The 27,995-nt window shown below is 41.6% G+C and overlaps 2 protein-coding genes across 8 annotated transcripts in view; one reads left to right on the top strand and one right to left on the bottom strand.

Moving 5' to 3' along the window:
* Window positions 1-12,108, bottom strand: part of RNF170 (ring finger protein 170) — a 35,374-nt gene extending 23,266 nt beyond the window's left edge. Inside the window, exons 1-2 of one of the 6 annotated variants that reach the window (XM_036880753.2) lie at window positions 11,972-12,108; window positions 313-456 (exon numbers count right to left, since the gene is read on the bottom strand). In XM_036880753.2, coding sequence (XP_036736648.1) covers window positions 313-449 — 137 coding nt within the window. In that variant the 5' untranslated portion in view covers window positions 450-456; window positions 11,972-12,108. Of the gene's footprint in view, window positions 1-312; window positions 457-11,606; window positions 11,909-11,971 lie in introns of those variants that run through there. The other 5 variants (XM_036880755.2, XM_036880754.2, XM_036880758.2 and 2 more) reach the window with 5 other exon arrangements.
* Window positions 12,109-12,348: 240 nt separating this feature from the next.
* Window positions 12,349-27,995, top strand: part of HOOK3 (hook microtubule tethering protein 3) — a 127,601-nt gene continuing 111,954 nt past the window's right edge. For both annotated transcript variants that reach the window (XM_057505230.1, XM_036880742.2), the window contains exons 1-2: window positions 12,349-12,630; window positions 19,698-19,783. In XM_057505230.1, the coding sequence (XP_057361213.1) occupies window positions 12,574-12,630; window positions 19,698-19,783 (143 nt within the window). In that variant the 5' untranslated portion in view covers window positions 12,349-12,573. The remainder of the gene's footprint in view (window positions 12,631-19,697; window positions 19,784-27,995) is intronic.

Here is a 27,995-nt window from a genome sequence, read left to right as displayed (position 1 = left end):
GTTGATGCATTCAATTCTGAAAATTACATTTTTAAACTGTGATATTCTCATAGAAAATAATAACATTCTATTCAAAATACGGGTGATAAATTTAAATTTTATCTGATAAGGCAGTTGGTGACAGGAAACATATATATGGGAGCATTTAGAACCTAGTGATAAATAAAATACTTAAGTAAATATATACAGTCACTGAGATCTATTACTTGCTTTTCATATTTTAAGTGGTAAAAATTCCTAGAAGCAGTCAGAAGCCCAAAGATTCTCTGGCCTTTGCAAACAGATTTCAATCCTTTCGCCCTTTGGTCTCACCTGAAAAGTGCATACACCAGGGTAGCAACCAAAGTGAAACTGATCACAACGGCCACAAGCACTTGGTCACTTACTCCTTCTATGACTGAGTCATCGTCCAGTTTCAGACTTTGAACTTCACCTTGGTATTTGGCCATTCCAAGTCTAAAAGATACAAAAGTTACAAATGATACACTGAAAAGGAAATACAATAATAAAAATAACAAAACATAACTGACTTCTAACATTTTTTTTAAAAGCTTTATTTTTTAAATAAAATAAAAAGTGGCAGTTTTTTAATCTTCAAAGTAATTTTTTTAAATTTTGGTATCATTAATATAAAATCACATGGGCAACATTGTGGTTACTAGATTCCACCCATTATCAAGTACCCAACACATACCCCATTACAGTCACTGTCCATCAGCATAGTAAGATGCTATAGAGTCACTACTTGTCTTCTCTGTGCTACACTGCCTTCCCTGTGTGCCCCCCTACGTTATGTGTGCTAATTGTAATGTCCCTTATTCCTCTTAAACCTCCCTCCCCACCCATCCTCCTCAGTCCCTTTCCCTTTGGTAACTGTTAGTCCATTCTTGGGTTCTGTGAGTCTGCTGCTGTTTAGTTCCTTCAGTTTTTGCTTTGTTTTTATGTTCCACAGATGAGTGAAATCATTTGATACTTCTTTCTCCTCCTGGCTTATTTCACTGAGCATAATACCCTCTAGCTCCATCCATGTTGGTGCAAATGGTAGGATATGTTCTCTTCTTATAGCTGAATAATAAATATTCCACTGTGTATATGTACATCTTCTCTTCTTTATCCATTCATCTACTGATGGACACTTATGTTGCTTCCATTTCTTGGCTATTGTAAATAGTGCTGCAATAAAAAAGGGGTGCATATGTTTTTTTGAAACTGGGATCAATTCTTAGGGTTAAATTCGTAGGAGTGTAATTCCTGGGTCAAATGGTATTTCTATTTTGAGCTTTTTAAGGAACCTCCATACTGGTTTCCACAATGGTTGAACTGGTTTACATTCCCACAAGCAGTGTAGGAGGGTTCCGCTTTTTCTGCATCCTCGCCAGCATTTGTTGTTCCTAGTCTTTTCTATGTTGGCCAGCCTAACTGGTGTGAGGTGATATCTCACTGTGGTTTTAATTTGCTTTTCCCTGATAATTAGCAATGTGGGGCATCTTTTCATGTGCCTGTTGGCCACATGAATTTCTTCTTTGGAGAAGTGTCTGTTCATACCTCCAACCACTTTTTTTTTTTTTGTTATCACTAACCCACAATCACAAGAAGAACATTATGTCCACTAGGGTCCCACTGCACCAAGTCCTCCCCACAAACCCCACCACAGTTACTGTCCACCAGCATAGTAAGATGTTGTAGAATCACGACTTGTCTTCTCTGTGTTGCACAGCCCTCCCCATAGCTCCCCCCAACATTATACATGCTAATCTTAATACCCCTTTCTTCTTCCCCGCCCTTATCCCTCCCTTCCCTCCCATTCTCCCCAGTCCCTTTTCCTTTGGTAACTGTTAGTCCATTCTTGGGTTCTGTGATTCTGCTGATGTTTTGTTCGTTCAGTTTTTCTTTGTTCTTATATTCCACATATGAATGAAATCATTTGGTATTTGTCTTTCTCTGCTTGGCTTATTTCACTGAGCATAATACCCTCTAGCTCCAACCATGTTGTTGCAAATGGTAGGATTTGTTTTCTTCTTATGGCTGAATAATATTCCAGTGTGTATATGTACCACATCTTCTTTATCCATTCATCTACTGATGGACACTTAGGTTGCTTCCATTTCTTGGCTATTGTAAATAGTGCTGTGATAAACATAGGGGTGCATATGTCTTTTTCAAACTGGGCTGCTGCATTCTTAGGGTAAATTCCTAGAAGTGGAATTCCTGGGTCAAATGGTATGCCTATTTTAAGCATTTTCAGTAACCTCCATACTGCTTTCCACAATGGTTGAACTAATTTACATTCCCAACAGCAGTGCAGGAGGGTTCCTCTTTCTCCACAACCTCCCCAACATTTGTTGTTGTTTGTCTTTTGGATGGTGGCGATCCTTACTGGTGTGAGGTGATATCTCATTGTGGTTTTAATTTGCATTTCTCTGATGACTAGCGATGTGGAGCATCTTTTCATGTGTCTATTGGCTATCTGAATTTCTTCTTTGGAGAACTGTCTGCTCATCTCCTCTGCCCATTTTTTAACTGGATTATTTGATTTTTGTTTGTTGAGGTGCTTTAGCTCTTTATATATTTTGGATGTCAAGCCTTTATCAGATCTGTCATTTATGAATATATTGCTCATAATTGGTTTAAATTTTGTGTTTCTTCCTTGGTCAGTCCTGGAAGGTTGTATTTTTCTAGGAAGTTGTCCATTTCTTCTAGGTTTTCCAGCTTGTTGGCATATAGGTTTTCATAGTAGTCTCTAATAATTCTTTGTATTTCTGTGCAGTCTGTCGTGATTTTTCTTTCCTCATTTTTGATTCTATTGATGTGTGTTTGATTCTCTTTTTCTCTTAATAAGTTTGGCTAGAGGCTTATCTATTTTGTTTATTTTCTCAAGGAATCAGCTCTTGGTTTCAATGATTTTTTCTATTGTTTTATTCTTCTCAATTTTGTTTATTTCTTCTCTGATCTTTATTATGTCCCTCCGTCTGCTGACTTTAGGCCTCATTTGTTCTTCTTTTTCCAATTTCGATAATTGTGACGTTAGACTATTCATTTGGGATTGTTCTTCCTTCTTTAAGAATGCCTGGATTGCTATATACTTTCTTCTTAACACTGCTTTCGCTGCGTCCCACAGAAGTTAGGGCTTTGTGTTGTTGTGGTCTTTTGTTTCCATATATTCCTTGATCTCTATTTTTATTTGTTCATTGATCCATTGATTATGTAGGAGCATGTTGTTAAGCCTCCATGTGTTTGTAAGCCTTTTGTTTTCTTTGTACCATTTATTTCTAGTTTTATACCTTTGTGGTCTGTGTAGTTGGTTGGTAGAATTTCAATCTTTTGGAATTTACTGAGGCTCTTTTGTGGCCTAGTATGTGGTCTATTCTGGAGAATGTTCCATGTGCACTTGAGAAGAATGTGTATCCTGTTGCTTTGGGTGTAGAGTTCTATAGATGTCTATTAGGTCCCTCTGTTCTAGTGTGTTGTTCAGTGCCTCTGTGTCCTTACTTATTTTCTGTCCGGTGGATCAATCCTTTGGAGTGAGTGGAGTGTTGAAGTCCTCTAAAATGAATGTACTGCATTCTATTTTGTCGTTTAGTTCTGTTAGTATTTGTTTCATATATGCTGGTGCTTCTCTGTTGGGTGCATATATATTTATATTGGTTATATCCTCTTGTTGGACTGAGCCCTTTATCATTATATAATGTCCTTCTTTATCTCGTTACTTTCTTTGTTTTGAAGTCTATTTTGTCTGATACTAGTACTGCAATTCCTGCTTTTTTCTCCCTATTGTTTGCATGAAATATCTTTTTCCATCCCTTGACTTTTAGTCTGTGCATATCTTTGGGTTTGAGGTGAGTCTCTTGTAAGCAGCATACAGGTGGGTCTTGTTTTTTTATCCATTCAGTGACTCTATGTCTTTTGATTGGTGCATTCAGTCCATGTATGTTTAGGGTGATTATCGATAGGTATGTTCTTATTGCCATTTCAGGCTTTAGATTCGTGGTTACCAAAGTTTCCAGGTTACTTTCCTTACAATCTAAGAGTCTAACTTAACTCACTTAGTATGCTGTTACAAACACAATCTAAAGGTTCTTTTCTATTTCTCCTCCTTTTCCTTCCTCCTTCATTCTTTATATATTAGGTATCAAATTCTGTACTTTTTGTCTATCCCTTGATTGACATTGGGGATAGTCAATTTAATTTTGCATTTGCCTCGCAATCAGCTGCTCCACCCTCCCTACCATGGTTTTACTACTTCTGGTGACAGCTATCCAACCCTAGGAACACTTCCATCTATAGCAGTCCCTCCAAAATAGACTGCAGAGATGGTTTGTGTGAGGTGAACTCTCTCAGCTTTTGCTTATCTGGAAATTGTTTAATCCCTCCTTCAAATTTATATGATAATCTTGCTGGATAAAGTAATCTTGGTTCCATAAAGCCCCTGCTTTATGGCATTAAATGCATCATGCCACTCCCTTCTGGCCTGTAAGGTTTCTGCTGCGAAGTCTGATGTTAGCCTGATGAGCTTTCCTTTGTATGTGATCTTATTTCTGCCTCTGGCTGCTTTTAGCAGTCTCTTCTTATCCTTGATCTTTCCCATTTTAATTACTATGTCTCTTGGTGTTGTCTTCCTTGGGTCCCTTGTGTTGGGAGATCTGTGGATCTCCATGGCCTGAGAGACTATCTCTTTCCCCAGATTGGGGAAGTTTTCAGCAACTACCTCCTCAAAGACACTTTCTATCCCTTTCTCTCTCTCTTCTTCTTCTGGTATCCCTATAATGCGAATATTGTTCTGCTTGAATTGGTCACACAGTTCTCTCAATATTCTTTCATTTTTAGAGATCCTTTTTTCTCTCTGTGCCTCAGCTTCTTTGTATTCCTCTTCTCTAGCTTCTATTTCATTGTCTCCTCCACCGTATCCAACCTGCTTTTAATACCCTCCATCGTGCTCTTCAACGATTGGATCTCCGACCTGAATTCATTCCTGAGTTCTTGGATATCTTTCCATACCTCCATTAGAATGTTGATGATTTTTATTTTGAAGTCCCTTTCAGGAAAGTCACGAGGTCTATATCATTTAAATCCTTCTCGGGAGTTGTATTAATAATTTTACTCTGGACAAGGTTCCTTTGGTATTTCATATTTGTATATGGCACCCTCTAGTGTCCAGAAGCTCTATTCTGGAGCTGCTGAGCCCCTGAAGGAATGTTGGGAGTTGCAGGGGAGCAGTACTGGGGGTACGAAAGAGCTGTTCCCCACTTCCTGGCTCCTGTGCCTGTCTCCACTGCCTGAGCCAGTGGGCCTGGCACACAGGTATAAGTTTTTGTCCCAGAGCAGCCAGATATGGATCCCTGCTTTCCACAAGCAGCTGGAATCCCAGTCTCCCCAGAAACTGCCTTTATTAACTTTCCAACCTGGTAGTCATGTGAGTCTCATGAAAGCACCATGAAATGTAGGTTTGTGCTCCCAGAGCATATCTCCAGAGCTAGGTATTCAGCAGTTCCAAGCTTTCCACTCCCTCCCTGCTCCGTTTCTCTTCCTCCCGCAGGTGAGCTGGGGTGGGGGAGGGGCTTGGGTCCCGCAGAGCCACAGCTCTGGTACATTACCCCATTCTCTGAGGTCTGCTCTTTTTTCCAGGTGTATGCAGTCTGACACCATCTTCTTTCCTGTTGCTCTCTCAGGATTAGTTGCACCAATTAAATTTTCTAATTGTATCCAGTTTTAGGAGGAAGCCTCTGTCTCTCCTCTCACACCTCCATCTTTAATCTATATAAGTTTTTTTAAAACAAATTTTTAAACAATCTCCTTTCCATTTCAAGTTTGGCTTAAGAAAAAAGGATACTCCTCATGCCCAACCACTCTTATTACTCCTGAATACCAAAGAAATTCTCCAAGTAGATCAGATCCTTCTTCTCCCTAATAGGACTGAATGTGTGTCAAGGAATGTTCCAAGTATGGATTGGGAAGGATATATATTGTCTTCTGTAAACAGTCCTACATTACCTAGCATAGTGCTTTGTCCACGGTAGGACCCAACAAATAAATGTTTAAATAAGAGAGACCTTACTTATAATGTTAATAATTTGAAAACTCAAGAGACATTTAGGCTATAGAACATTTAAATCTATACTAAGACTACTTGAATTAATAAAAGTTCTGGTGCTTGAAAATCTATTAGCCTCACCTGGGACTAAGCTCAGCTTATGGTTCAGAATTCTTTGAACTGCCTGGGATATGGAATCACTCTGAGGGTGCATTTCCTTGTGAAGAGAAAAAGGGGGGAATATGAAACTCCCCTTTCCATAAAGTTAGAGGAAAATGGCAACCCATTGGAATCCAAGTATCACAGATAATTCATATTTCTTTTCAGATGCAGAACAGTAAAATTCAAAGTCCAGTAAGACACCAAAAGGAAAATAAAGGAAATAAATATTCTGTTAAATATATGCCAATTCATAATTAAAATAAGATTCTCTATTCATGTAACTTACTGTACTGAAAGAGTTTTATTCACTAATCCCATCTCTGATAAAAGGAAACTTTGTGAAAGTCTAACACCTTTGAAAAGAATCTGAACTGGCTGCTAGTAAATTACCTTTCATGTAATTTGGAAGAAATTATGGGTGGAAGAAACATACTCCAATGGACAGATCAAAGGCGGCTTTCATCAGTTTTACATACAGTAATAGCCTGATACATCAGGAATTTTCTAATGACAGGTTTCAAACATCCATCATTAAGACTGCAGTAGAGGAAACTCAGAGAAAGAACTCTAACTTCTGTATTTTCATCCAACAGTCAAATGAACTGACAACTCAAAGTGGATGAAGAGCCTCAAAAAAATCTAGGGGAGGGTCCTGTAGTCAATTTAGATTTTTATTTTATCAGGTTTCCTCTCTCTAAATTAGAGATGCTATGGCTGTGTAAAAAGTCCCAAGAGCAGTGAGAGGTGTGCATCTGCTCGAAGATAACCAAAATGTTATGCCCAGTGTCAACATCCCCAGCCTCTAATTACTGCAGAGTTGTGAGGATTTTTTCCCATGCTATACATTTAGGCAGTTTACTACTGAATGAGAGCAGAATTTGTCACCCTAAAATAAGACTTTTTGGCTTAAGGATTACTTAAGGCTATTTACTTTGTAAGAATCAGCAGACACATGAGAACATTCTGAAAATCAAGAAGTGACTCTTTTGTAAGAGACCCTGGCATTTATAAGGGAACTCTCCACTTGTAAGGGTGGCTCCTGGCTCCCTCTTGGTACCAGAAGAGAATGACCACATCTCTGCAAATGCCTCTCAATGGAGGAGGCATGGACTTGAAACTGCATAACATCTTTACTCTTGTTTACTTTGCTTTCCTGGTCCCCTCCCACAGCGGGCTCCCCTACTCCCCTACATCTGCTTTTGTCATTAGCTGAAGATGGTATTTAAGGTGATGGCTTGGGCCACTTTGGGGAGTTACTCAGTTTTCCTGGGTCTCTCCCATGTGAGCAGGAGGTACACATTATTAAACTTTCATTTGTTTTTTCCTGTAAATCTGCCTTTTATTACATGGTGGGGGTGGGGGTGGAGTGTCTTAGCTAAGAACTTAGTAAGGCAGAAGGAAAATTATTTTTCTTCCCCAAATTACTTTGTACTTTTTAAAAAAAATTGGTTTTCTTGTTTCTATGTCCCACCAGGTGTAACCAGTGGTAATATGACTAAACTCAGTAAAAAAAAAAAAATTATATATATACACACACACACACACATATACACACACACACTCATTCTACTATGTATTTGACATCTATGCAATTACACCCCTGAATATCTTGCTTTGTGCACTTGCCCAAGAGCTCAAAGATCCAGAATACCTTAGGTATTGCATGGCCATATAATGCTACCTGCATCTTTTACAGCAGAAGTTGCCAATGTTATTGTAATGAAGAGTCATTTAATTTCCACAAATTCTGGTAACACCATTGGAGGGCTGGGGCTGAGAGGGTGGGAGGGGAGGAGACTGCTTTAAGTTTCTGAGAGGAACAGAGGTCAGCTGCATTTTCCTGTAAGGTGGAAATCCCAGCTAAATCCAGGGCTCTCAAATGGAGAACTACTAACGGTCAGTCTGTCCTACTTGGTGGGGCTTCAATAGTTCAACTTCCCCCAGTAGTTGTTGTTATAATCAGAATAAAAAAGGGAACTGTAGGAGCTAGTGGCTCAAAAATGAGGTATTATTATACCACCTCAATTTTGGAAATAAACTGATCTAAGATTACAGGGGATAAACAATAAAAAAGGAATTAAAATATTCTACTTGAGGAGAAGACATATAACACCTCAAACCTGAAACGAATTCCAAAGTCAATCTGAACTTCAGTTCTACAACTTTTGCTTTTCACAGTCAGGTTGTCTAGAGCCAAAAGCTGCTGTGGATTTTGTCCAATAGCACAGGCTCTCAACTCAAGCCAAACCATTGCTGCTTGGCCATTAATAGCCCTGGGTTTTAGTTCCAATTCTGCTACCACAACTGTGACTCCACTTACATCTCTAAGGACCTGTCGTTTTCTGCAAAATGTAAAATGCTGGACTTGAGGATTTAAGTTCCTTCCATGGCTACATTTCTTAAATTCGGAGTGATTTTGGAATAGGAAAAAGAGACAGATAAATACCAATAGTTAAAGTGGTTACAAGTGGGGAGCAGGACTGGGAACACCAGACCTTTACCTTTCCCAGGATACAGTTCTATAGTCTGAATTCTTTTCAAGTATGTATTACTTTAACAATAAAAAGAAAAGCCAGTGCCTGCTTCCTCCCTTGGGAGATGAATATTAGGCATCAGTGTCAAAGATTTAAAACATCGGTCTGCAGTCCCATTCTTACCTACCAGCCTAGTCACCCGCTTTCCTGATGGTGCCTTCTAAAGATCTCAGTGAAGGACATTGGGAGGCACCCAAATTCACATTTTATTCCCTTGAGCAGTGCATAGGGAATATTACTTGTTGTAGGGGTCACTAAATGCTGCCTACTTGAAACCCAGACATAAGGTTGTTAAATTTATATAACACAGTATCTGATCTATTTCATAGGATCTTGTCAAGCATGAAAATAAGAGTTACTTGTACTGTTATCAACTACAGTTGACCTTTGACCAACATGGGTTTTGAACTGCACAGGTTCACTTATATGTGGATTTTTTTCAATGAATATATTGGGAAAAATTTCGGAGATCTCAGTTTGAAAAAACAGGTGAACCATAATATAGCTTAGAAATACTGGACAAATTAAGAAAAGCTAGGTATGTCATGAATGCATAAACATACAGTCTTCTTTACCATGTACTACCGTAAAATCAATGGAGGCGATTAGTAATTAGGTTTTGGGGGAGTCAAAATTACAGGCAGAGTTTTGATTGCTCAGGGGTCAGTGCCCCTAACCCCCACGTTGTTTGAGGATCATCTGTACTTGAGAATTACAGAAACAAAACACTGTAGATTTTGGAAACTGTGGGGTGTAACTGATAGAAGCCTGAACAGGAACTAGTTTATAGCTTTGACTTTGTTATTGATTGACTAAGTCTTATTAAGGAGTAGCTTAATATATCGAAGCATAAGCTTTGGAGTCGGAACAACTGTATACTTAGGTAAAGTCTGAGTCTCAGTTTCCTCATATGTAAAATACATATAATTAATTTGATCCATGTCAAACAGCCACTTTTTTTGGCCAAAAAAAAAAGCACCTTGTTTTGTGGAATTCATAATGGAATAATGAAGGTAAAGCATTTAGCATATTGCTTGGCATGTAGGTTCTCAGTAAATGGAAGCTATAATATTTTGATTACTGTTATTAACAACTGCAAGAACCATGACAAAACTTGGCCATGCCTCCCCTAGAGCTGTACTAATGTAGCGTCTCAAACTCTGTAATCAAAGCTCTAAGTATGTAATCCTTGGGAAGACAGAATAAACTTGGAAACAATACTATGCAGGACACCACGTTTACTTGAATTTGATAAACAGCTGTAGACGAGAACTAGCCTCCAAGTAACCAGAGGAACCATACAGCTAAGACAAGATGCACTCACCTCTCCTTGGTTTCTACCAAAGCTATCAGAAAACAAAAACAAAACACACACACACGGAAAGATATGGGAAATATAAGAAATCCCAAAACTTCCAAAAGAGAAACTCACTGTCTTTTTACCCAAGCTCATGTAGAAACATGATAGCCACATGGCTTCTGCAGACAATTGTTCACATCCACGCTTTTAATATCATTTCCTTTCTTGAGGGTAATGGGAACTACAAAGGAAACCTCCACAACACTGCAAATACCATGCACAAATGTACTGTGGATGAGCAGTAAAGCCTGAAAAAGGTGGCTTAGGTCAAGTGTGTTAAAGCCTGGAAACCAGAGCAGCTAGAGTAAAGGGGTTCACGACACCACAATCCCTCCAGAAAAGACTAGCATCGTATTCTCCTCCACATCCAAAGCCAAGTTTCAAGTGAGTCACACTTAAGTCAATGTAACATATACTTACTGACTTCGCATGCCTAACAAGGGTAATGGTCAATTAATGCTAGGGATTCTAAGACAGAAACAACCTAGTATGGAATGTAGGAACTCTGGTTTGACAAATACCCTGGGGCACCAACAAAGTCAGGTGAGATACATATTCATCATTTCTAAATGTTTCTCTACCCTTGTTGTAGAGAAGAATATTTAAAAGGCCTCCGAAAGACAGCATGTATTTTTTTTTTTTTGCATTTACAAAATGATAAATCATCCGTGTGAACTGAGCTGTTAACTGGTGCTCTGTAAGGCCTCATAAAAACTCAGTGCAGGCTTGGGTTAAATGCTCAATGACAAAACCTGTTCTTAATGGGAAAAGGCGGGCCGTGGTGTGGGGGGCTCCAGGAACTGCAAACCAAAGTAAAGATGTGTCTTGGCAAGTTAACTTTGCTGCACCCCAAATAAAAGTTTTGCCTTATCTGGTAAAGTTAGGCATATCCTATGACCCAACAATACTCCTAAGACTCCTAGGCATGTATCCTAAAGAAACTCACACATTCGCACTAGCATCCAGGTGTAAGAATGCTTATAACATCATTCTTCTTAGCCCCAAACTGGAACAACAAGTTCATCAACAGTAGCACAGATACAGACATAGTCACGTAATGGAACACTAGGCAGCGATGAAAATGACCTCTGGGTATACACAAACAAAGCTTCAAAGTAACAATTATGATTTCACTTATAAACGTTCAAAAATGCTCAAAGTTAAAATTGTTTAGGCATGCACACGCAGGTAGTAAAGTTATTTAGGGAAAGGAAGAAAAAGTCAGTCTAGGGAAGTTGTGCTCAGAAAGGAACACAAGGTGGGTGGAACCCCGTACCTGCAATGTTATTATCTGGGTGTTTTATTATTAATTATTCTTTAAACATGCACGTTGCATGCACTTTCCTGCATATGTTAACATCGCAGGAAGACGTACTAGTAACCTGGAGAGTTGTGCGCCTCTAAAAACGTGAGGGCTCGCGGGCACCTCGCCATTAAGGAAAAAGGCCAGCTCTTGGCGCGACTCGAACAGGCCTAGGAACGTGGGGTCCTCGGGATGGGAACTCGCACACCCTCTCCTTACTTTAAGCAGCTCAAGTTGTCAAGAAGGCGAGGCTGCCTGCCACCCGCGCACGCCCTACGGGCTTTTGTCGCCCGCCAAGCCCACCTGAACACCCGGACGCCCGCCACGTCGGCCCCTCCGCCGTCTCCGGGGGGTTCCGGACGCAGCCAGGCGACCCTGGGGCTTAGGTCCGGCTCCCTGAGGCGGGGCGGCGCCTGGAGTCCCAGGCGGCGAGCACCCAGCGCGAAGAGCGTACGCAGCCCTGACGCGACCCCGGGCAGCCGCGCTTGCGCCGCGCCCCGCCCGCCGGCAGCTCCCGCGGGCCGGATCCGGGTGGGCGTGGCCGGCCGCGCCGCGGCGGCAGGGGAGGGGTTGGGGGAGCGTACCTCTCCACGCAGAGGATACTTCGCCAGTTCCCGGTGCCTGAGAACAGAGGTTATTTCCGGGGACTGCCCCCGCCACCACTCTTGGGCAACCTTTAGCTGTCTCTTTTTTAATTTGGAGTCGGGCATAGGCGCACGCGCACTGCCGAGCTTCCGTGAGGGTGCGCTGGCGGCCAACGGGCGTCCTACCGCCGCTGCAGCCGCCGCCGCCGCCACGGCCGGGCGCGCGCGCGCTCCCCACGCAGGGGCGGACCGGCCCGAGCGTGAACGCGCGCAGAGGCTGGACGGCCGCGGTGCGGCCAGAGCCGGGCTCCCCGGAGGGGCTGGGCTGGGCGGGGCTGGGCGGGGACGCGGGCGGCGGGCGGGGCCGGGAGCGCGCGCGGTGGGCGCGCGGTGGGCGCGCGGTCCCGACTGAAAGAAGGAGGGGCTGCGGGGTGACTGTGCGGGAGCCGCTGGCATCGCTAGGGCGAAAGTCGGCGGCCCGGGCCGAGAAGACGGTGCGCCAAAGGCCACATCGGCCGCCCGGACCCTCCGACGCAGCCCCGGAGCGAGCGGCAGCGGTTCCCGGCGAGGCGATCAGGCGCTGTCAAGCCCAGCAGGGGAAGATGTTCAACGTGGAGTCGGTGGAGCGGGTGGAGCTGTGCGAGAGCCTTCTCACTTGGGTATGTGCTGGCCGGCGGGTCGCGGGGAGCCTCTTCCCCCAGGCCGCCTTTCCGGGATCCCACACGCCGCCCGCGGGGGACGAGCGCCGAGGGCCGCGGTGCCGTCACATCCGGGGCCTGGCGCGGGCGTAGCGGGGGCGCCGGGGCGGCCCGGGCCGGGGGCACTCGGGGCTGTGTTGGCCGCGTTCCAGGGGAGCCGGCGGCTGGAGGCTCGGCGCGGGGGCGGCGGCGCGGTGGGGAGGCTTGCTGCCTCAGCGGGTGAGGCGCCCGTGCTGCGCCTCGCCCTCCGGGGACGCCCGCGCGCTGGTTGCCCGCGCGGCCGGGAGGCCGGACCCTGCGCCGCGCTCGGCGCCTTTGTTGTGCCGTCCCGAGGCCGCGGCGTCCACGGAGGGACGAGGCCGACTTCTGAGGGAGCGCGGGCGGCACGCGAAGAGGCGTCCAGAGAAGGAGTGTTTAAAGGGCGAGATGCACTTGAGCGCTTAGGAAGGAGGCGGTGTGGAGGTACTGATTAAACGTGTTAAAGGAGAGAATAAACCGGAAAGTGTTTGGGAATCACTAATGGGACTCGACATTTTGGGGCAACGTTGTGGGATTCCCATTTTAAATTGTTAAACGCTTACCTTTGATGTTTTTAAAGTAAATATGTGTTCAATTCTAATGCTAACCATCGTGCCTTTAGCAGCCTCTTCAAGAGCAGGACAAAAAAATGCATGCTATGTGTTTCTCGAGCTGTGGTGTCAGTTCTTGGTGTGTTCGTGTGTGTGCGCGCGCGCGCGCGCCTAGAGGTCTGCAGAGACTCGGGATAAACCTAATGCTTTCGAGCGTTCGTTTTACTAGTTGCTAAAAATGTGAAGTGTCATTTCTAGGATGAAACACTAATACCTTCATGGAGGTGACTACAGCATTTGTATTAGTGTTAAAGGTAAAACACAGATATCAAAGACATTCTGTTCAGCGGTACCATGGGTTACGAGTTTAGATCCCTGTAGTGTAGCCGACACTCTCCTCGGGGGGCACTTAGGTGGAAAGGCTAGAGAAGCATTGCCTTAGGTTGAATGTAACAAGTACAATGAAAATAGTTTGAGGTTTTCATAATTTGGTTTCTGTCAGGTCTCAAACGTTGCCTTCCGCAACAGAGTATATACAGTGGGAGAGCTTGATGCATTCAGTCACTTGTCTATTAGGCCATTTTGGGGACTTATGATTGTTTGCAATAATACATAGTTAACACACACCTTACAATTCTTATCAGGTTCCAGCTTAACGCAGGGAGATGGGTTTTGCTACTATATTTTAGAAAAACTGATAAACTGCATAATGTGGCCGAAGCAGTGGAGAGAGAAAGGAAAGAGTTGCCACATTCTTTGATACGGTGGAAGGAATAGATTTGGCAGAGGTGTTAACAGAAGATTGAGGGTCTTACCGTGTGTTTTTCTGAGTCTGTACAAGTAGTGCCTCCCTTAATGCTCGAAAAACAGGCAAGAGGGCAAAGAAGAGGAAGCTAATTGAATCTGAAATAGGGCTATATTGTTTAAAGTCTAGAAGACAAGTCGTGGAAACAAAGAAGTGTATTTGAAGGACATCTGCAAAAAGATGGTAATGCAATTATTTGAGTGAGAAATGCTAATAAAAATATAGAGGAAGAATCAGTGAAGTTTGATGGGATACTGACAGTAGCACACAATATGAGAACATCTACTCAGAATCTGGTAAATGTCAAGAAAACAGATAATCCAGATTATTAGATACAGAGAGAGGTTGAGGAATATGGTATTGTAGAAAAGGCTTTTGGAAATATCATTGGAATGCTCATTAAAGAAAATTTCTGGAGAAGATTAGAGATCACTAATGACAAAACTGGAGGGCAGGGTCCACACAAAGAAGCAGGAGGTCCTAAGATTTGAAAACATTTTTAAACATTGCAAGTTGGAATGTTTCAAAGTAAAGTAGAGTTTAAATGCTGGGTTTGTTCTCTTTTGGTTGTCATTATAAAAGAAGAGTAAATGTTTCTGTGGAAAATATTTGAGGTTACTGAAAATGCATGTTTAGTCTGTAGCTCCCCTCACACCCAGAGGCCAGATTAATGCCAAACACAATTCCCCAAAACAGTGGAAATGTATACAGTCCACTCCGAAGAGAAGACTCCCATTGAGAATTTACCGTGTTTTATGTAAACTCCTAGCTAACCTGGTTATGTGGTTTCTCTGCACACAGCAGGTTAGGAGGTAAGTGCAACAGTCAGCCAGCTCCAGACAGCCCTCAGTGACAAAGAAGACCAGGAACTGCATGTGCAGCCTAGGCAATTGAGTCTTTGAGCTGACAGGCCTATATTCTTCTAGAGTCCCCATGTTCAATTATCCAAGAGGAGAATTACAATCCTGAATATCAAGTAAAAGCTATTTTCACTACATAACATTTAGTTGGAGATAAGAGGTGTATAGAGTACATTTTAGAAATTCTTCCATTAGCAGTGGTTGAAATAATGAAGGCTCAGGCATTTAAAGGGATGACTGCTACAGTCATCTATGCAGAATTCATTTCTGTGGAGCATCTCATTGCCTCAAATGCTGGATAAATTGCTGTTGTATCAGAGAGCCTACTAGCCCAAGAGCCAAATGTTCCGAATTTTGTTGGTAAGAGAAATACTTACGAAAAGACCAAATATCCTACCAGTGGAAAATATCTTATGCTTAGATTCCAAATCGAAGCTTATGCAGTAAGCAAGTTCAGCTGGATGTGCCTGAAAATTTCCGCTCTACCTCCTCTCCCCACCCTCTGAGTCAAAATGTGTTATCTGTTAGAAAAAAACCTGTCCTGCCTATTACAGCTATCAAGCCTAATTTCTTAAACTGTATATGAAAAGATTGCTCTTTCCTAGGTTTTAGAGACTGAAAAACCAGAAAGAATCTGGAATTCTACCAGTTAATGGCAAGAAGCTAAGTGGAAAGAATTATCACATAGGCTCAGTTCATTTCTTCTGGGAAATGCAGCAATAAGAACATATTCTTATAATTTTTATACTATTTATTTAACAACTTACAAAATGCATACTAGTGAAGTAATTAGGCAGGGTATAATTTTTATGGTATCATCCCCATTCCATTCTCTCTGCTCTAACTCTATTCTGCCAACAATTTTTGTCCTCAATTGGAGAAGTAAAGAAATCAGATGTACAAAAGTTCAAGCACACATTTTTTTTTAAAGCTTTAATTTTCTTTTTTTTAAAATCAAGGGTCAGTATGACATAGTAGCATAGGTGTTGACATTATTAGACCACCTGTGTTCACATCCTGGTTTTGTTTCATACTAACTGTTCACTTTGGACAAGAAACTTCACTTCCGTGTTTTGATTGCATTTGGTGTAACAGTACAGAAGTGATTCTTATGCTTTATATTGATCAGCGTCATTGAGGAGCTTGTTAAAACACTGATTGCCAGGCCCCATGTCCAGAGTTTGCAGTTCATTAGGTCTGAGCTGGAGCCTTAGGTTCTGCATTTCTAATAAGTTTCCAGGTGATGCCGTTGTTCATGGCCTGGGATCCACACTTTGAGAACCACTGCTCTAGAGCAGGGCTAGTTAGCATTATTGACATTTTGGGCAGGATGATCCTTTGTTGTGGGCACTGCCCAGTGCATTTGGGACATTTAATAGTGGCATCCTAGGCTTCAGCCTACCAGATGCCAGTAGCAACCATCTAGTCACAACCAGATGTCTGGTAGGTAGCAAAATTGCCCCTGGCTGAGAACTGCTGCTCTAGAGATACTAATTCCAGATGATCTCATGCTTTTGTTGGGGAAAGTGAGGTGGTGTTAATAGGGCTTCTTGGAATTAGAGGTTATGACCTTTTGAGTAGAATTTTGTGCATTGAGGTGCAGTTATCTTTCAACTTCGCAGTTCTGCTCTCCTGAGGTATCCCAAAGATGTTAACTCAGGGTTTATGAGAACTGGTGAGTGACAGCCTTTAAAAAAAAATTAAGAATTCACATACCATAAAATTCATTCTTTTAAAGTGTACAATTCAGTTGTTTGTAGTATGACCACAAGGTTCTATAATCATCACCACTAATTCCAAGAACATTTTTATCACCCCAGAGGAAACTCCACAGAGTATCTTTAGGATCTGCTTTTACTTGTATCTCAAAGCAGAGGCAGAGTCCTCTAGCCCTCATGCGCAACCATCTACCTCCAGAGCCAGTACAGAGGAAGTAATTGTTCAGAAGCCACATTTTAAAAATGAAAACAGGCTTTTTTTTAATTCTGAAGAGAGAAACAGTCTTAGAACTAAATTACTTGCATTTCTGAATTACCTACTTCATTGAGTTGTTTTTTTCTGACTGGCTGGAGGCAGTTTTCTGTTTTTCACTCCTTACATTCAGTGATGGTTTGGCTCAGAGGGTTCCAAATGCCAAACCAGTGTCCCAGTGCCTAAGAATTACTGAATGACCTTGTAAAAAAATGGATTCCCAGGCTTCTCCAACTTCCTAGTGATTATGATGAACCCCCAGGTTTGGAAACCACTGCTTTTAGAGTTCTCAAAATACATAATGTATGTTCATTTTCTTATTCATTCTTTAACACCCCTGCATAAGGTATTTTTCCCAAGTGGTAGATTGAAAAACTGATATTAAGAGAGGTAAAGTGGTACATCCAAGTTCACACAGCAAGTTAGGAGCAAAGCTGGGGATCGAATTATTTCATTGCATTCAGAGCACATTTACTGAGGCTGATTCTGTACCAGGCGCTGTGCTAAGGTTAGTGCTACAGAGATAAACGAGGCGGGACCCCTCATTTCCACCTCTTTCATTCTAAGCAAACCTACAAGCAATATTGATTTAGCAACTTCAAAACAAAAGCAGGTATTTATTTCTTTTTTAAACTACATTGTTATTACCACAGTACCATTGAGGAGACAGGTGGAGATAGTATGGAGTAGTTTCCACCACTGTACCACCACTACCCATAGCACTCTCCTATATGGAAAGTAGGAAGAAGCTACTGACTGTACTTGTTAATAGTTCCTTAAGTTTTGATAGAGGATACAGTATCAAGAAGTGGACATTCACCCACTGTTAGTAAGGGAGTAAATTGCAACAGCATTTATTGAGGGCAGCTTGTCCTTATTTATCAAAAGCGATGATATGTGTGTATGCTCTCACCCAGTAATTCTACATACAAGAGTATAACTTAATAAATAAAATGTGTTTAAAGACAGATGGTCAAGCCATATGCACCCCTATGTTTATCGCAGCACTATTTACAATAGCCAAGAATTGGAAGCAATCTAAGTGTCCATCAGTAGATGAATGGATAAAGATGTGGTACATATACACAATGGAATATTATTCAGCCTTAAGAAGAAAACAAATCCTACCATTGGCAACAACATGGATGGAGCTAGAGGGTATTTTGCTCAGTGAAATAAGCCAGGAGGAGAAAGACAAGTACCAAATGATTTTACTCATCTGTGGAGCATAAGAACAAAGCAAAAACTGAAGGAACAAAACAGCAGCAGACTCACAGAACCCAAGAATGGACTAACAGTTACCAAAGGGAAAGAGAGTGGGGAGGATGGGTAGGAAGGGAGGGATAAATGGTATATTACAATTAGCACACATAACATAGGTGGGGGCACAGGGGAGGCAGTATAGCACAGAGAAAACAAGTAGTGACTCTATGGCATCTTGCTATGCTGATGGACAGTGACTTAATGGGTTATGTGGTAGGGACTTGATAATGGGAGGAATCTAATAACCACAATGTTGCTCAGGTAATTGTATATTGATGATACAAAAAAAAGACAGATGGTCACCAGAACATTATTCCCGGTATTTCCATTGTCACTACCTAGTTTGACTTCATCTATGTTAATGTATAAACCTGGTAAAATAGGTCTCCATGCTCCTTTCCCTCCAGTCCTCCAGCCAGGATGATTTTATACAGTGCAGAGCCCATGGCCTACTCCTGCTCAGAATCCTCACTGCTCTTAGGATAAGGTCCTAATGTGTCTTAGGAGGCTTTGCACAGTAATGCTTCCTTCTTTAACCTGTCCTTAACCTGTTTACTCTTTTCCCTGTTGATCTCTTCCTCCGATTCCCTCACCCTCAGACCACACCAAGCTGCTTTTCATTCCTAGATTGCATCCCACTCTCACTTCTAATCTTTGTGCTTGTTGTTTACACTCCCTGTGACACTCTTTCTAACCTATGAACTGTGTGAGAGCATGGCCGGCATCTATCTGTTCTCAGTGATTTATTTCCAAGACCTGGTTGCACTACTGGTGTCATCACTGTTGGCTTAGTCGTATTATCTTACTCAGAGAAATAATTTCTGCTATTTTTTGGCCACATTATGTTGAACAGTACAAAGTTTGTTCTAATTCAGAATACATTTAAAATCAAAATGAGTTGAGTATCTTACCTAACTTCAGTAAGTGTGACTTCTACATCTGGGTAAAGATACTTTGGCTCTGAATAAAAAATCTCAACCTCGCCAGGTTTAACTGAACTTATCTCACGTAATAGAGGCTTCAAGGTTTTTTGATTCAGTGCCTCCGTTTTGGCCTCCAGGGTCCAGTTCTTTCACCCCTCTTCTCTGCCATACACTGCACTGGTCTCCTCCTAAGAGAGATCCTCTAGTAGCCATAGGACGACCTGCTAGCGGTGCTGGAGCTAGCATACTTGCTCACATCAAGAGGAGATTGGCTCTCTTTCCCAAAAGCTTAAGTAAGCATCTCCTTGCATCTCTTCTGTCCAAGTTGTTTTTGCCCTGTGCATCCGGGTCAGTCACCGGAAGAGGACATGAAGGTACCATGACTTTCTTTGATCATCTGTGGGGAGAATGGATGCTGGGAGTCACACAGTATCCACCACAATTTCTCTTTTACCAAAGGGAAAAAACTACAATAATAACTTGCAGGAAATGCCCCATAGGGGAACACATTTCCAGATATTCTGCTTTTTAGAACTTACTCCAACTCCCAAACTGAGGTAATCACAAAAACAAAAAAGCCCAAGAAATCTATGTACTTAACCATGGATTCTTTTTTTCCCTTTTTTCTTTTTTCCAGATCCAGACATTTAATGTGGATCCACCATGCCAGACTGTGGAAGATTTAACGAATGGGGTTGTGATGGCCCAGGTTCTTCAAAAGATGTAAGAATAAATTGCTTTATCTTTCTGTATATTCATATATATGGGTATTTATTGGGTAGAAAACATGGACCAAACAAAAGTGCTTATGTGAAATGCATTCTACATGTAAAATAAGAGCTGTAAGCATCAATGATGATTTTAGGGGGCATGTACTTCTTTAGATACAGATTGACTGGCTTTAAGTTTAATTAGGGCTGTAACTGTCGTAATACTCCAGTGGTATTAGCAGAATTATTTGCTTTTGTGTTTTTTGGTGTCAGCTTGGCAGAAATGTTCATGTTAGTGACAGATTTCGCCGCTATAGAAAAATTCAAGAGACTTGCTCCCTCTTTGGGATTTTGCTCAAATGTATCAGCGAGGCCTTCACTGACCATGCATATACAACAAGCAACAACCATTCCCCTGTGCTCTGTATCCCTGTGAACCTTTTGTGTCCTCTGAAGTATGTAACATTGCCTGATAATGTATTTGCTTGCTTGTTACCTGCTGCTCACCCACCACCCATCTGCAGTCGCACACGTGGCTGCACACAGAAGCGATGTCAGCTCCTCACAGAGGCGGGGAGTTTGTTCCTCTCACTGTTGGCGCCTATCACCTAGGGCAATGTTTGTTTTTTTTGCTGAACCATAGGAAAATGCCCTTCTTTGGAGGTAAAAAATGGTTGAATACCATCAGTTTATCATGTTTCAGTCTGCGTCATAGGTACCCATGTCTATGGGATAACTAAGGGAATGAAACGTTTGTTTGGGACATATAAAATGTACCAGATTCTTTTATTCTAAGTACTTGGAGAACATAATAGTCAAACTGATACTGTATGGCTCTCTTCAACTTTTGCTATAGGCAGTTTTCACAAAAGCAGTACCTGTGAATTTAAGAAGTCATTAGGTTTGGTGTAATTTGGGGGATACTTTTTGTGTTTTGAAGCCCTGAGCACTTGTTAGCCTGATGATATTAAAAGATCTGCATGTGAGCAGCTGGGATTTCTCCACTTCTGCTGAGAATCAGTGTCATCATTAAATGAATTGTTGTTTTGCTCACTTTGCAGTGAGCTATGTACAGTTGCCCACCTGACAAGCAGCTCAGATGCCTGCAGCTCAGAGACATTATCTGTGTGCCTTAGGGTTAGGGACTCATGCCTGAGAATTAGAGCTTGCTGTCATTTTTTTTTCCTGTAACTTAGATGGGACATCTCTCCAGTTACACAGGCACATGGACTTACTGATGGAGTTTGAGGAGGCTCATTTGGAACCTGACCAGCCCTGGTTCTAGCACTCCCGAGTGATCTTGTGATTTTCATGGTCAACTCTGAGTGGTGCCCTAATAATTTTAGTCTTCAAATGGTCTAGAGAGTTTCACTGAAGCTAAGTGAGCTTCCCAGGTATGTGTCAGTAAATGAATTTTTTGCCTAAGTTAGTTTGAGTAGGATTTCTATCACAGAAACCAGAAGAAGGACTATGTGTGTATTGTCTCACTAAACCAAGATCATAGTATATATTATGTTCTTCAAAGTGTCATTTTAATTTACCACAATCTGGTGGGCACATTTCTCATCACTGCTTAGTTTTTTACTGTTTTTCTTCCCAAATGCCTTCCTTTTTTCATTTTGTTGAGTTATAACACATACAGAAAAGCATACAAAAAAGAGTGATGAGTTTTTCGTGTGTATGTATATGTGTGTGTGTATATATACATCAGTGTAACCGCCACCGAGATTGAAATATGTAACATTTCCAGTCCCCCCGATAGTCTCCTTGGCCCTCCCTTATCAGTACACCTTGCTCCAGAGGTGGCCATGGTTCTGACTTACACACCATTAATTAGTTTTGCCTGTTCTGGAATATTCTATAAATGGAATCGTATAATATGCATTCTTTTGTGTTTGACCTCTTTCACTCAACATAATGTCTGTGAGATTCATACGTATTATTGCATATTATCTATTTTAAATAATTGTGTAATATGGATAGCTTCAAGGAAGGAAGGAAGTTCCTCCTTTGTTTGATATTTATTGAATGGCTGTTTTGTGTCCAGCAGTGATACAAGGGTAAGCCACAACCCACAGGGTAATTACCTTCCGGGAGTTTATAACCTGGGGAAGAACAGATTTTAAAAACCACAAAAACAAAATTACTGCTATAACAAGTGCTGTAGAGGAGAAGTACACAGTGTTATAAAAGTCTGTAAAGAGCCATATTTAACTTAAGGAAGTCATGAACATTTTCCCTGAGTATGTAAAGATGAATTAAATCTGAAAGAAAACTAGTACAGATTTCTTAGCAGAGGGAAGAGCATATACAGAAGTATTATAGGCTGATGGAATGGGGTGAATACTATTAGGGCAAGAAGGAGGATTTGAGTGGCTACTAGAGAGGGGAAACATGGTCCAGAATGGGGATGGAGACAGACCAAGTGGGGCCTCATGACTCTATTCCGAAGAGAAGCGATTGCAGGAGTGTAAGTGGGGAAAGAGGGCTAACAGGGTCAATTTACATTTTGAAAATATTCTGGCTACAGATATAAAACGAATTGGAAGAGACCTTATGGGGGGCAGTAATCAGGTGGAAAGGAATTGATGGTAACTCAGAAGAAAGGTGAGGGTATTATGGATTGGGAAGTGGTGCAGGGAGTGAAGACAACTGGAGGGTCTTAAAATGATGTAAAAAGTTGAGTTTTGGTGATCAATATTACTTTTAAGTTTCTAACTTAAGCAAATACCCAGGAGAGGATGCAGACCGTGGGCATTGCGATGCTGACATGGGACCTGCTACAGAGGAGTGCTGGGTGTGTCATGGGACACTGAATTTGAGTGGTGCTGAGACATCATATGAAAATCCCAAGCTAGCAGTTGACCATACTGGTCAAGAATGCAGAAGGCATCCTAACTGGAGATACCAACTTCGATAACTCTTAATTGATGTCAAAAGTGTGCATTAAGTCACTTAGGGTATAGTCTGAGTCTTGAAGAACCTTGACATTTAAGTGTTGGCCAGAACGTCCAACCAACAGAAGGAACAGAGAGCTACGAGTAAAGCCAGCAGAGCATGAGTACCGAAAAGAGAGTTTTCCTGGAAATTGTGCAAATCTTTCATTTTGTTCGAGCTAAATGAAGAAGTGTATCTTTTTGTAGTTTCATTAGAAATTTTATCAACTGTGAATGGATCCAAGTATGCTTATTGTTAGTGGTATAACTTTTCTCTCCAATCTAAGTTATTTTCTGTTTACCTGATTTCTAGCTTCCAAAATATTGTTGCTGTTACCTTCTTTCTTGTCCGTGTAGGTTCATGTTCCCTTCTTTTTTTTAAATTAATAGGCTTTGTTATTTAGAGTGGTTTTAGTTTCACAGCAGCATCGAGTGGAGAAGGGTTTTAGTTTGGGGTGATGAAAGAGCCTGGAGGTTGGTGGTGGTGATCGTTGCACAGTAAAGTGAACTTACTAATGCCACTGAGCTGTACACTTAGAAACGGTTTAAACAATAAGTGTTATGTATGTTTTACCACAGTAACAGAGTTTTTCCCACATACTCCCTGCCCCACACAGTCACACACACACAGCCTCCCCCACTATCAGCATCCCACCCAAGTAGCACACTGTTACAGCTGATGGACCTACACCCAAAGTCCCCAGTCATCTGGCCTGGCTAATTTCACTGAGCATAATACCCTCTAGCTCCATCCATGTTGTTGCAAATGGTAGGATTTGTTTTCTTCTTAAGGCTGAATAATAGTCCATTGTGTACATGTACCACATCTTTATCCATTCATCTACTGATGGACAGTTAGATTGCTTACAATTCTTGGCTATTGTAAATAGTGCTGTGATAAACATAGGGGTGCATCTGTCTTTTTCAAACTGGGCTGCTGCATTCTTAGGGTAAATTCCTAGAAGTGGAATTCCTGGGTCAAATGATGTTTCTATTTTGAGCTTTTTGAGGAACCTCCATACTGCTTTCCACAATGGTTGAACTAGTTTACATTCCCACCAGCAGTGTAAGAAGGTTCCCCTTTCTCCACAACCTTGCCAACATGTGTTGTTGTTTGTCTTTTGGATGGTGGCGAACCTTACTGGTGTGAGGTGATACCTCATTTTGGTTTTAATTTGCATTTCTCTGATGACTAGCGATGTGGAGCATCTTTTCATGTGTCTGTTGGCCATCTGAATTTCTTCTTTGGAGGAGTGTCTGTTCAGCTCCTCTGCCCATTTTTTAATTGAATTGTTCGCTTTTTGTTTGTTGAGGTGCATGAGCTCTTTAGATATTTTGGATGTCAACCCTTTATTGCATCATTTATGAATATATTCTCCCATACTGTAGGATGCCTTTTTGTTCTATTGGTGGTGTCCTTAATGTGCATTTCTGTAATGACTAATGATCTTCTTTCATGTACTTGCCATCTATATATCTTATTTGGTGAATTGTTTGTATAATCTTTTGCCTACTTTTTAATTGGCTTGTTACTGAATTTAGATTTCTTTATATATTCATATTACATATATGTATACATATGTTTTTCTTGGATATTGTTTTTAAATATTTTCTCCCAATCTGTGGCTTTCATTTTCATTTTAATACTGTATTTGCAGAGCAAAAGTTTGTTTTCCTTCACTGAAGTATAATTGATATACAGTCCTAGTTGGTTTCAAGTACACAGCACAGTGGTTCACCAGTTACCCATGTTATTAAATCCTCCCTCACTAGTATGGTGACTGTCAACATAGGAAGATGTTACAGAATCATTGGCTATATTCTCCATAGAACAAAGGTTTTTAATTTTTTTGAAGTCTAACTTTTTTCTTTCTTAGCTTCTTTTTTTTATTATTTAATTAAATCTTTACCAAACCCAGGTTCACTAAGATAATCTTTTGTGTTTTCCTTTTGAAGTTTTATAGTTGAAGTACTTATGTTTTGATCTTTGAGTTACTTTTCGTATAAGATATAAGGATCAATTTTTTACTTTTTTTGCACTATTTATTGAAAAAATTCCCATATTTTTAGGACATGATTATGTTTTCCCTGCCTAATGACTGTACAAACATGATCCAGGGATGATTAGATTCTTGTTCATTTAAATATTTTTTCCTAATAGACCAGGTACTGAAAATGCTTGTTCATTTAAATATTTTTTACTAAGAGGCCAAGTACTGAAAATGCTAAGATGTAGCCTATCCTTTTATATATATTCCCTTCTTTTTTTTTAAATTAATAGGTTTTGTTATTTAGAGTGGTTTTTTTTTTATTATTTAATTAAATCTTTACCAAACTTTTTTTGGTAAATACAAAAGGAAACTTTTTTTTTTACTCAAGTCTTTAGAGAACTGTGACTGTTAATATTGTCTAAACTCAAATTTATAGAATTTACTTTCCTGTTTTCAGCTTCTCAGTTTGAAGAAAATAAACATTAGACTTGGTAAAAACGTTCACAAAGCAGCACTCTTTGTGTTCATTTTGGAGAGCACAGTGAGTTTTATAAGAGAGCAACAATTTGAATTGGCTGTTTACGCTGTAAAACCGGTGATTCTTGGTGAACCCACAGTACATGTGCCAAAGAACCATCAGAGCTTTGCCCTGATACAGCCTTGGCTCTGAAAGAAATCTCGTTCTTCCTATCAACGCTCCCTTTACAGGCTTCTCAGGTGACAGCTGATTTTCCTCCCACAGGCTTCAGGTAGCACATAGCCCAGAGGCAGTGCAGTTTCCAGACCACTCCCCTTGGTCTTCCCTAAAAACCCCATTTCGGATCTTAGGACCTCACCCACTACCCTCATTGTTGTTGTCCTTCCCTCATTTCTCAGCAGTGTGGGACCTGGTACACTGCTGCCCTTCCCAGCACTACTCTTGTCTGAATCCCTGGTGATCTGAATCTGTACCTGGATGGTCCCTCATGTCCGTGCCTCTCTGTATCTTGAATTCTTCTCCATTGATCTTGTCTTCTGCCCGATTTCAGCCTCTCATTCCCATGGTCATACCCTATGCCCTATACCAGTAATACATAATCCTTCCATAATCTCAATTTTCTCTTTACTCTCTGATCACTACTTTCTCTCTGTCCATCTTATTCCCTGAACCAAGTCTCCAGTAATTCTGCAGTTCTCTAGTGTCAGTTGGGGCTTCGCCAGGGTCCTTCTCCACTGTCTCTCTTTCTTTCCTCTTATTCAGCTGTAATGCCAGTCAGCTGCAATCACTCCCTCGTATGCCCTTTTAGCTCCTTTGCCACTCTCTTATTCCTTTGTATCTGTTTGGAAAAACCACAACTCTGGTTAATTCTGATGTCCTGGCGGCTCTGCTGCTCACCTGTGCTGCTGGACCTAGCAGGAAGACAATAGGCATGCCGATGGGTCTCATCTCACATTTCTCACCGCAGCACTGCAAGTGTTACGTTGTGCAATCTCACAGTCAGACTGTTTTCCCTGTCATTGCCCCACTCTCTGGGTGACTCTCACGCCAGCCTGCAATACTACCTCCCCCGTCTCTCTGATTACCTACAAGGCAGGATACAACCTACTTCTGAGAAAGTTGGAACAAACAGAATTTCCACAGGACCCATGACTCTTCACCCAGCTCCCAGCCTCGGTTTGACTTTGCCTGGCTGCCCGGGCCTACACGGGAGCCACGGGGCCGGGGACCCTACCTCAGGGCAGTGCCTGCGCCGTTTGCTGGATTGCATTGCCTCCCCATCAGCATCGTCATCCTACCAGTTCTCCCTCTTTCCTACATTGTCGTTTTCCCTTCTCTGTGGGGTTATATTGTTAGCATGCATGCAAAACATTATTTTTTTAAATATTGTATAACTTTATTCCAATAAAAAAACAAAGGCACTTCCCTCTTCTCCATCTCCAACCACCGCATTTAAGAACTCTATAATCAAGTCTCTTTGATTTCTTTTAAAAATGGTAGTATAAATGAAACATACAGAACACAATAAAAATAATAATATGGCACACCCACACACTTCCATCAATATTTAAAAAATGTTAATGCTTGGCCATATTTGGTTCCCACCTTTTTACTATTTTTTAATTTTATTTAAGTATCATTGGTATACACTCTTATTAAGGTTTCCACAAGAAAAACAATGTGGTTATTACATTCACCCTTATTATCGAGTCCCCCCCATACCCCATTGCAGCCACTGCCCATCAGTGTATTAAGATGCCACAGAGTTCCTATTTGTCTTCCCCGAGCTACACTGTCTTCCCTGAGCTACACTGTCTTCCCCGTGACCCCACACACACCATGTGTGCCAATCATGATAGCCCACAATCCCCCTCTCCCTCCCTGCCCATCCATCCTCCCCTTTGGTAACCACTAGTCACTTCTTGGAGTCTGTGAATCTGCTGCTATAAAACATAACTTGTTTTATATTCTCATGATCTTACTTCTGTTGATCACTATCCATTCCTCCTCCCCTTTGCAGCAAAACTCCTTGAAAGAGTAGTCTGTGCCCAGCTGTGTCAGATTCCTCTCCTGCTTGTAAATCCACTTTTTAGTCACCTTTTTATTAAAACTGCCCTTGTTAGGGCTCCCAGCATCTACACATTGCTGATTCTAAGGCCTGTTCTCTGTTCTTATCTGGACCTGGTGCAGTGTTCAAAGGACTTAGCTCCTTGTAGCACTTTAAAATCTGGCTTCTAAGACATGCTCACTTGGGCTTTTCTCTCCTCTCTCCCTGGGTGATCTACATTTTCTTCACCAGTCTTTCGTGGTCAGTGCTATTTCCTGAGACTGGCGTGCTGAAGGACACACTCCTCTTTCCCGTTTGCCTTCGCTCCCCTGATGATTACATCCAGTCTCATGGACTGAAATATCATCCATATCCTAATGACTCACACTGTCTCTCCAGAATGATTCTTTCCGTCATTCTGACGTTCAGGCTTAGCTGGTTATCTGCTCTGCATTTCCAGTGGGTCTAAAGCACATCATAAAGTTTTCATATTTAAAACTAAACTCCCTGTCTCCTGCCCAAACCCACTCTGTCCAGTTGTCTCAGTTCAGTTGTTGGCCTCCCTGTTCTTCCACTTGCTCAGACCATTCTTTTTCTCCCCATCCTACATCCATCCTGTCAGGAAATCCTGATGACTATATTTCTAGAATGTTAGTTTTAAAGCTAGCTTTTAGGTCTAACTTCCAATTCACAGAAAAATACAGAAGCTAGAACAAGTTAAACTAAGTCATGAGGCAACAATGAGGCAAATCCAGAAAGTGAGGTCTTTTACA

This window comes from Manis pentadactyla, chromosome 7 (assembly GCF_030020395.1).
Source record: "Manis pentadactyla isolate mManPen7 chromosome 7, mManPen7.hap1, whole genome shotgun sequence".
In the NCBI taxonomy this organism is placed as follows: domain Eukaryota; kingdom Metazoa; phylum Chordata; class Mammalia; order Pholidota; family Manidae; genus Manis; species Manis pentadactyla.
Note: the sequence above shows the minus strand (reverse complement) of the source record. Positions and strands in the feature narration are given on the sequence as shown.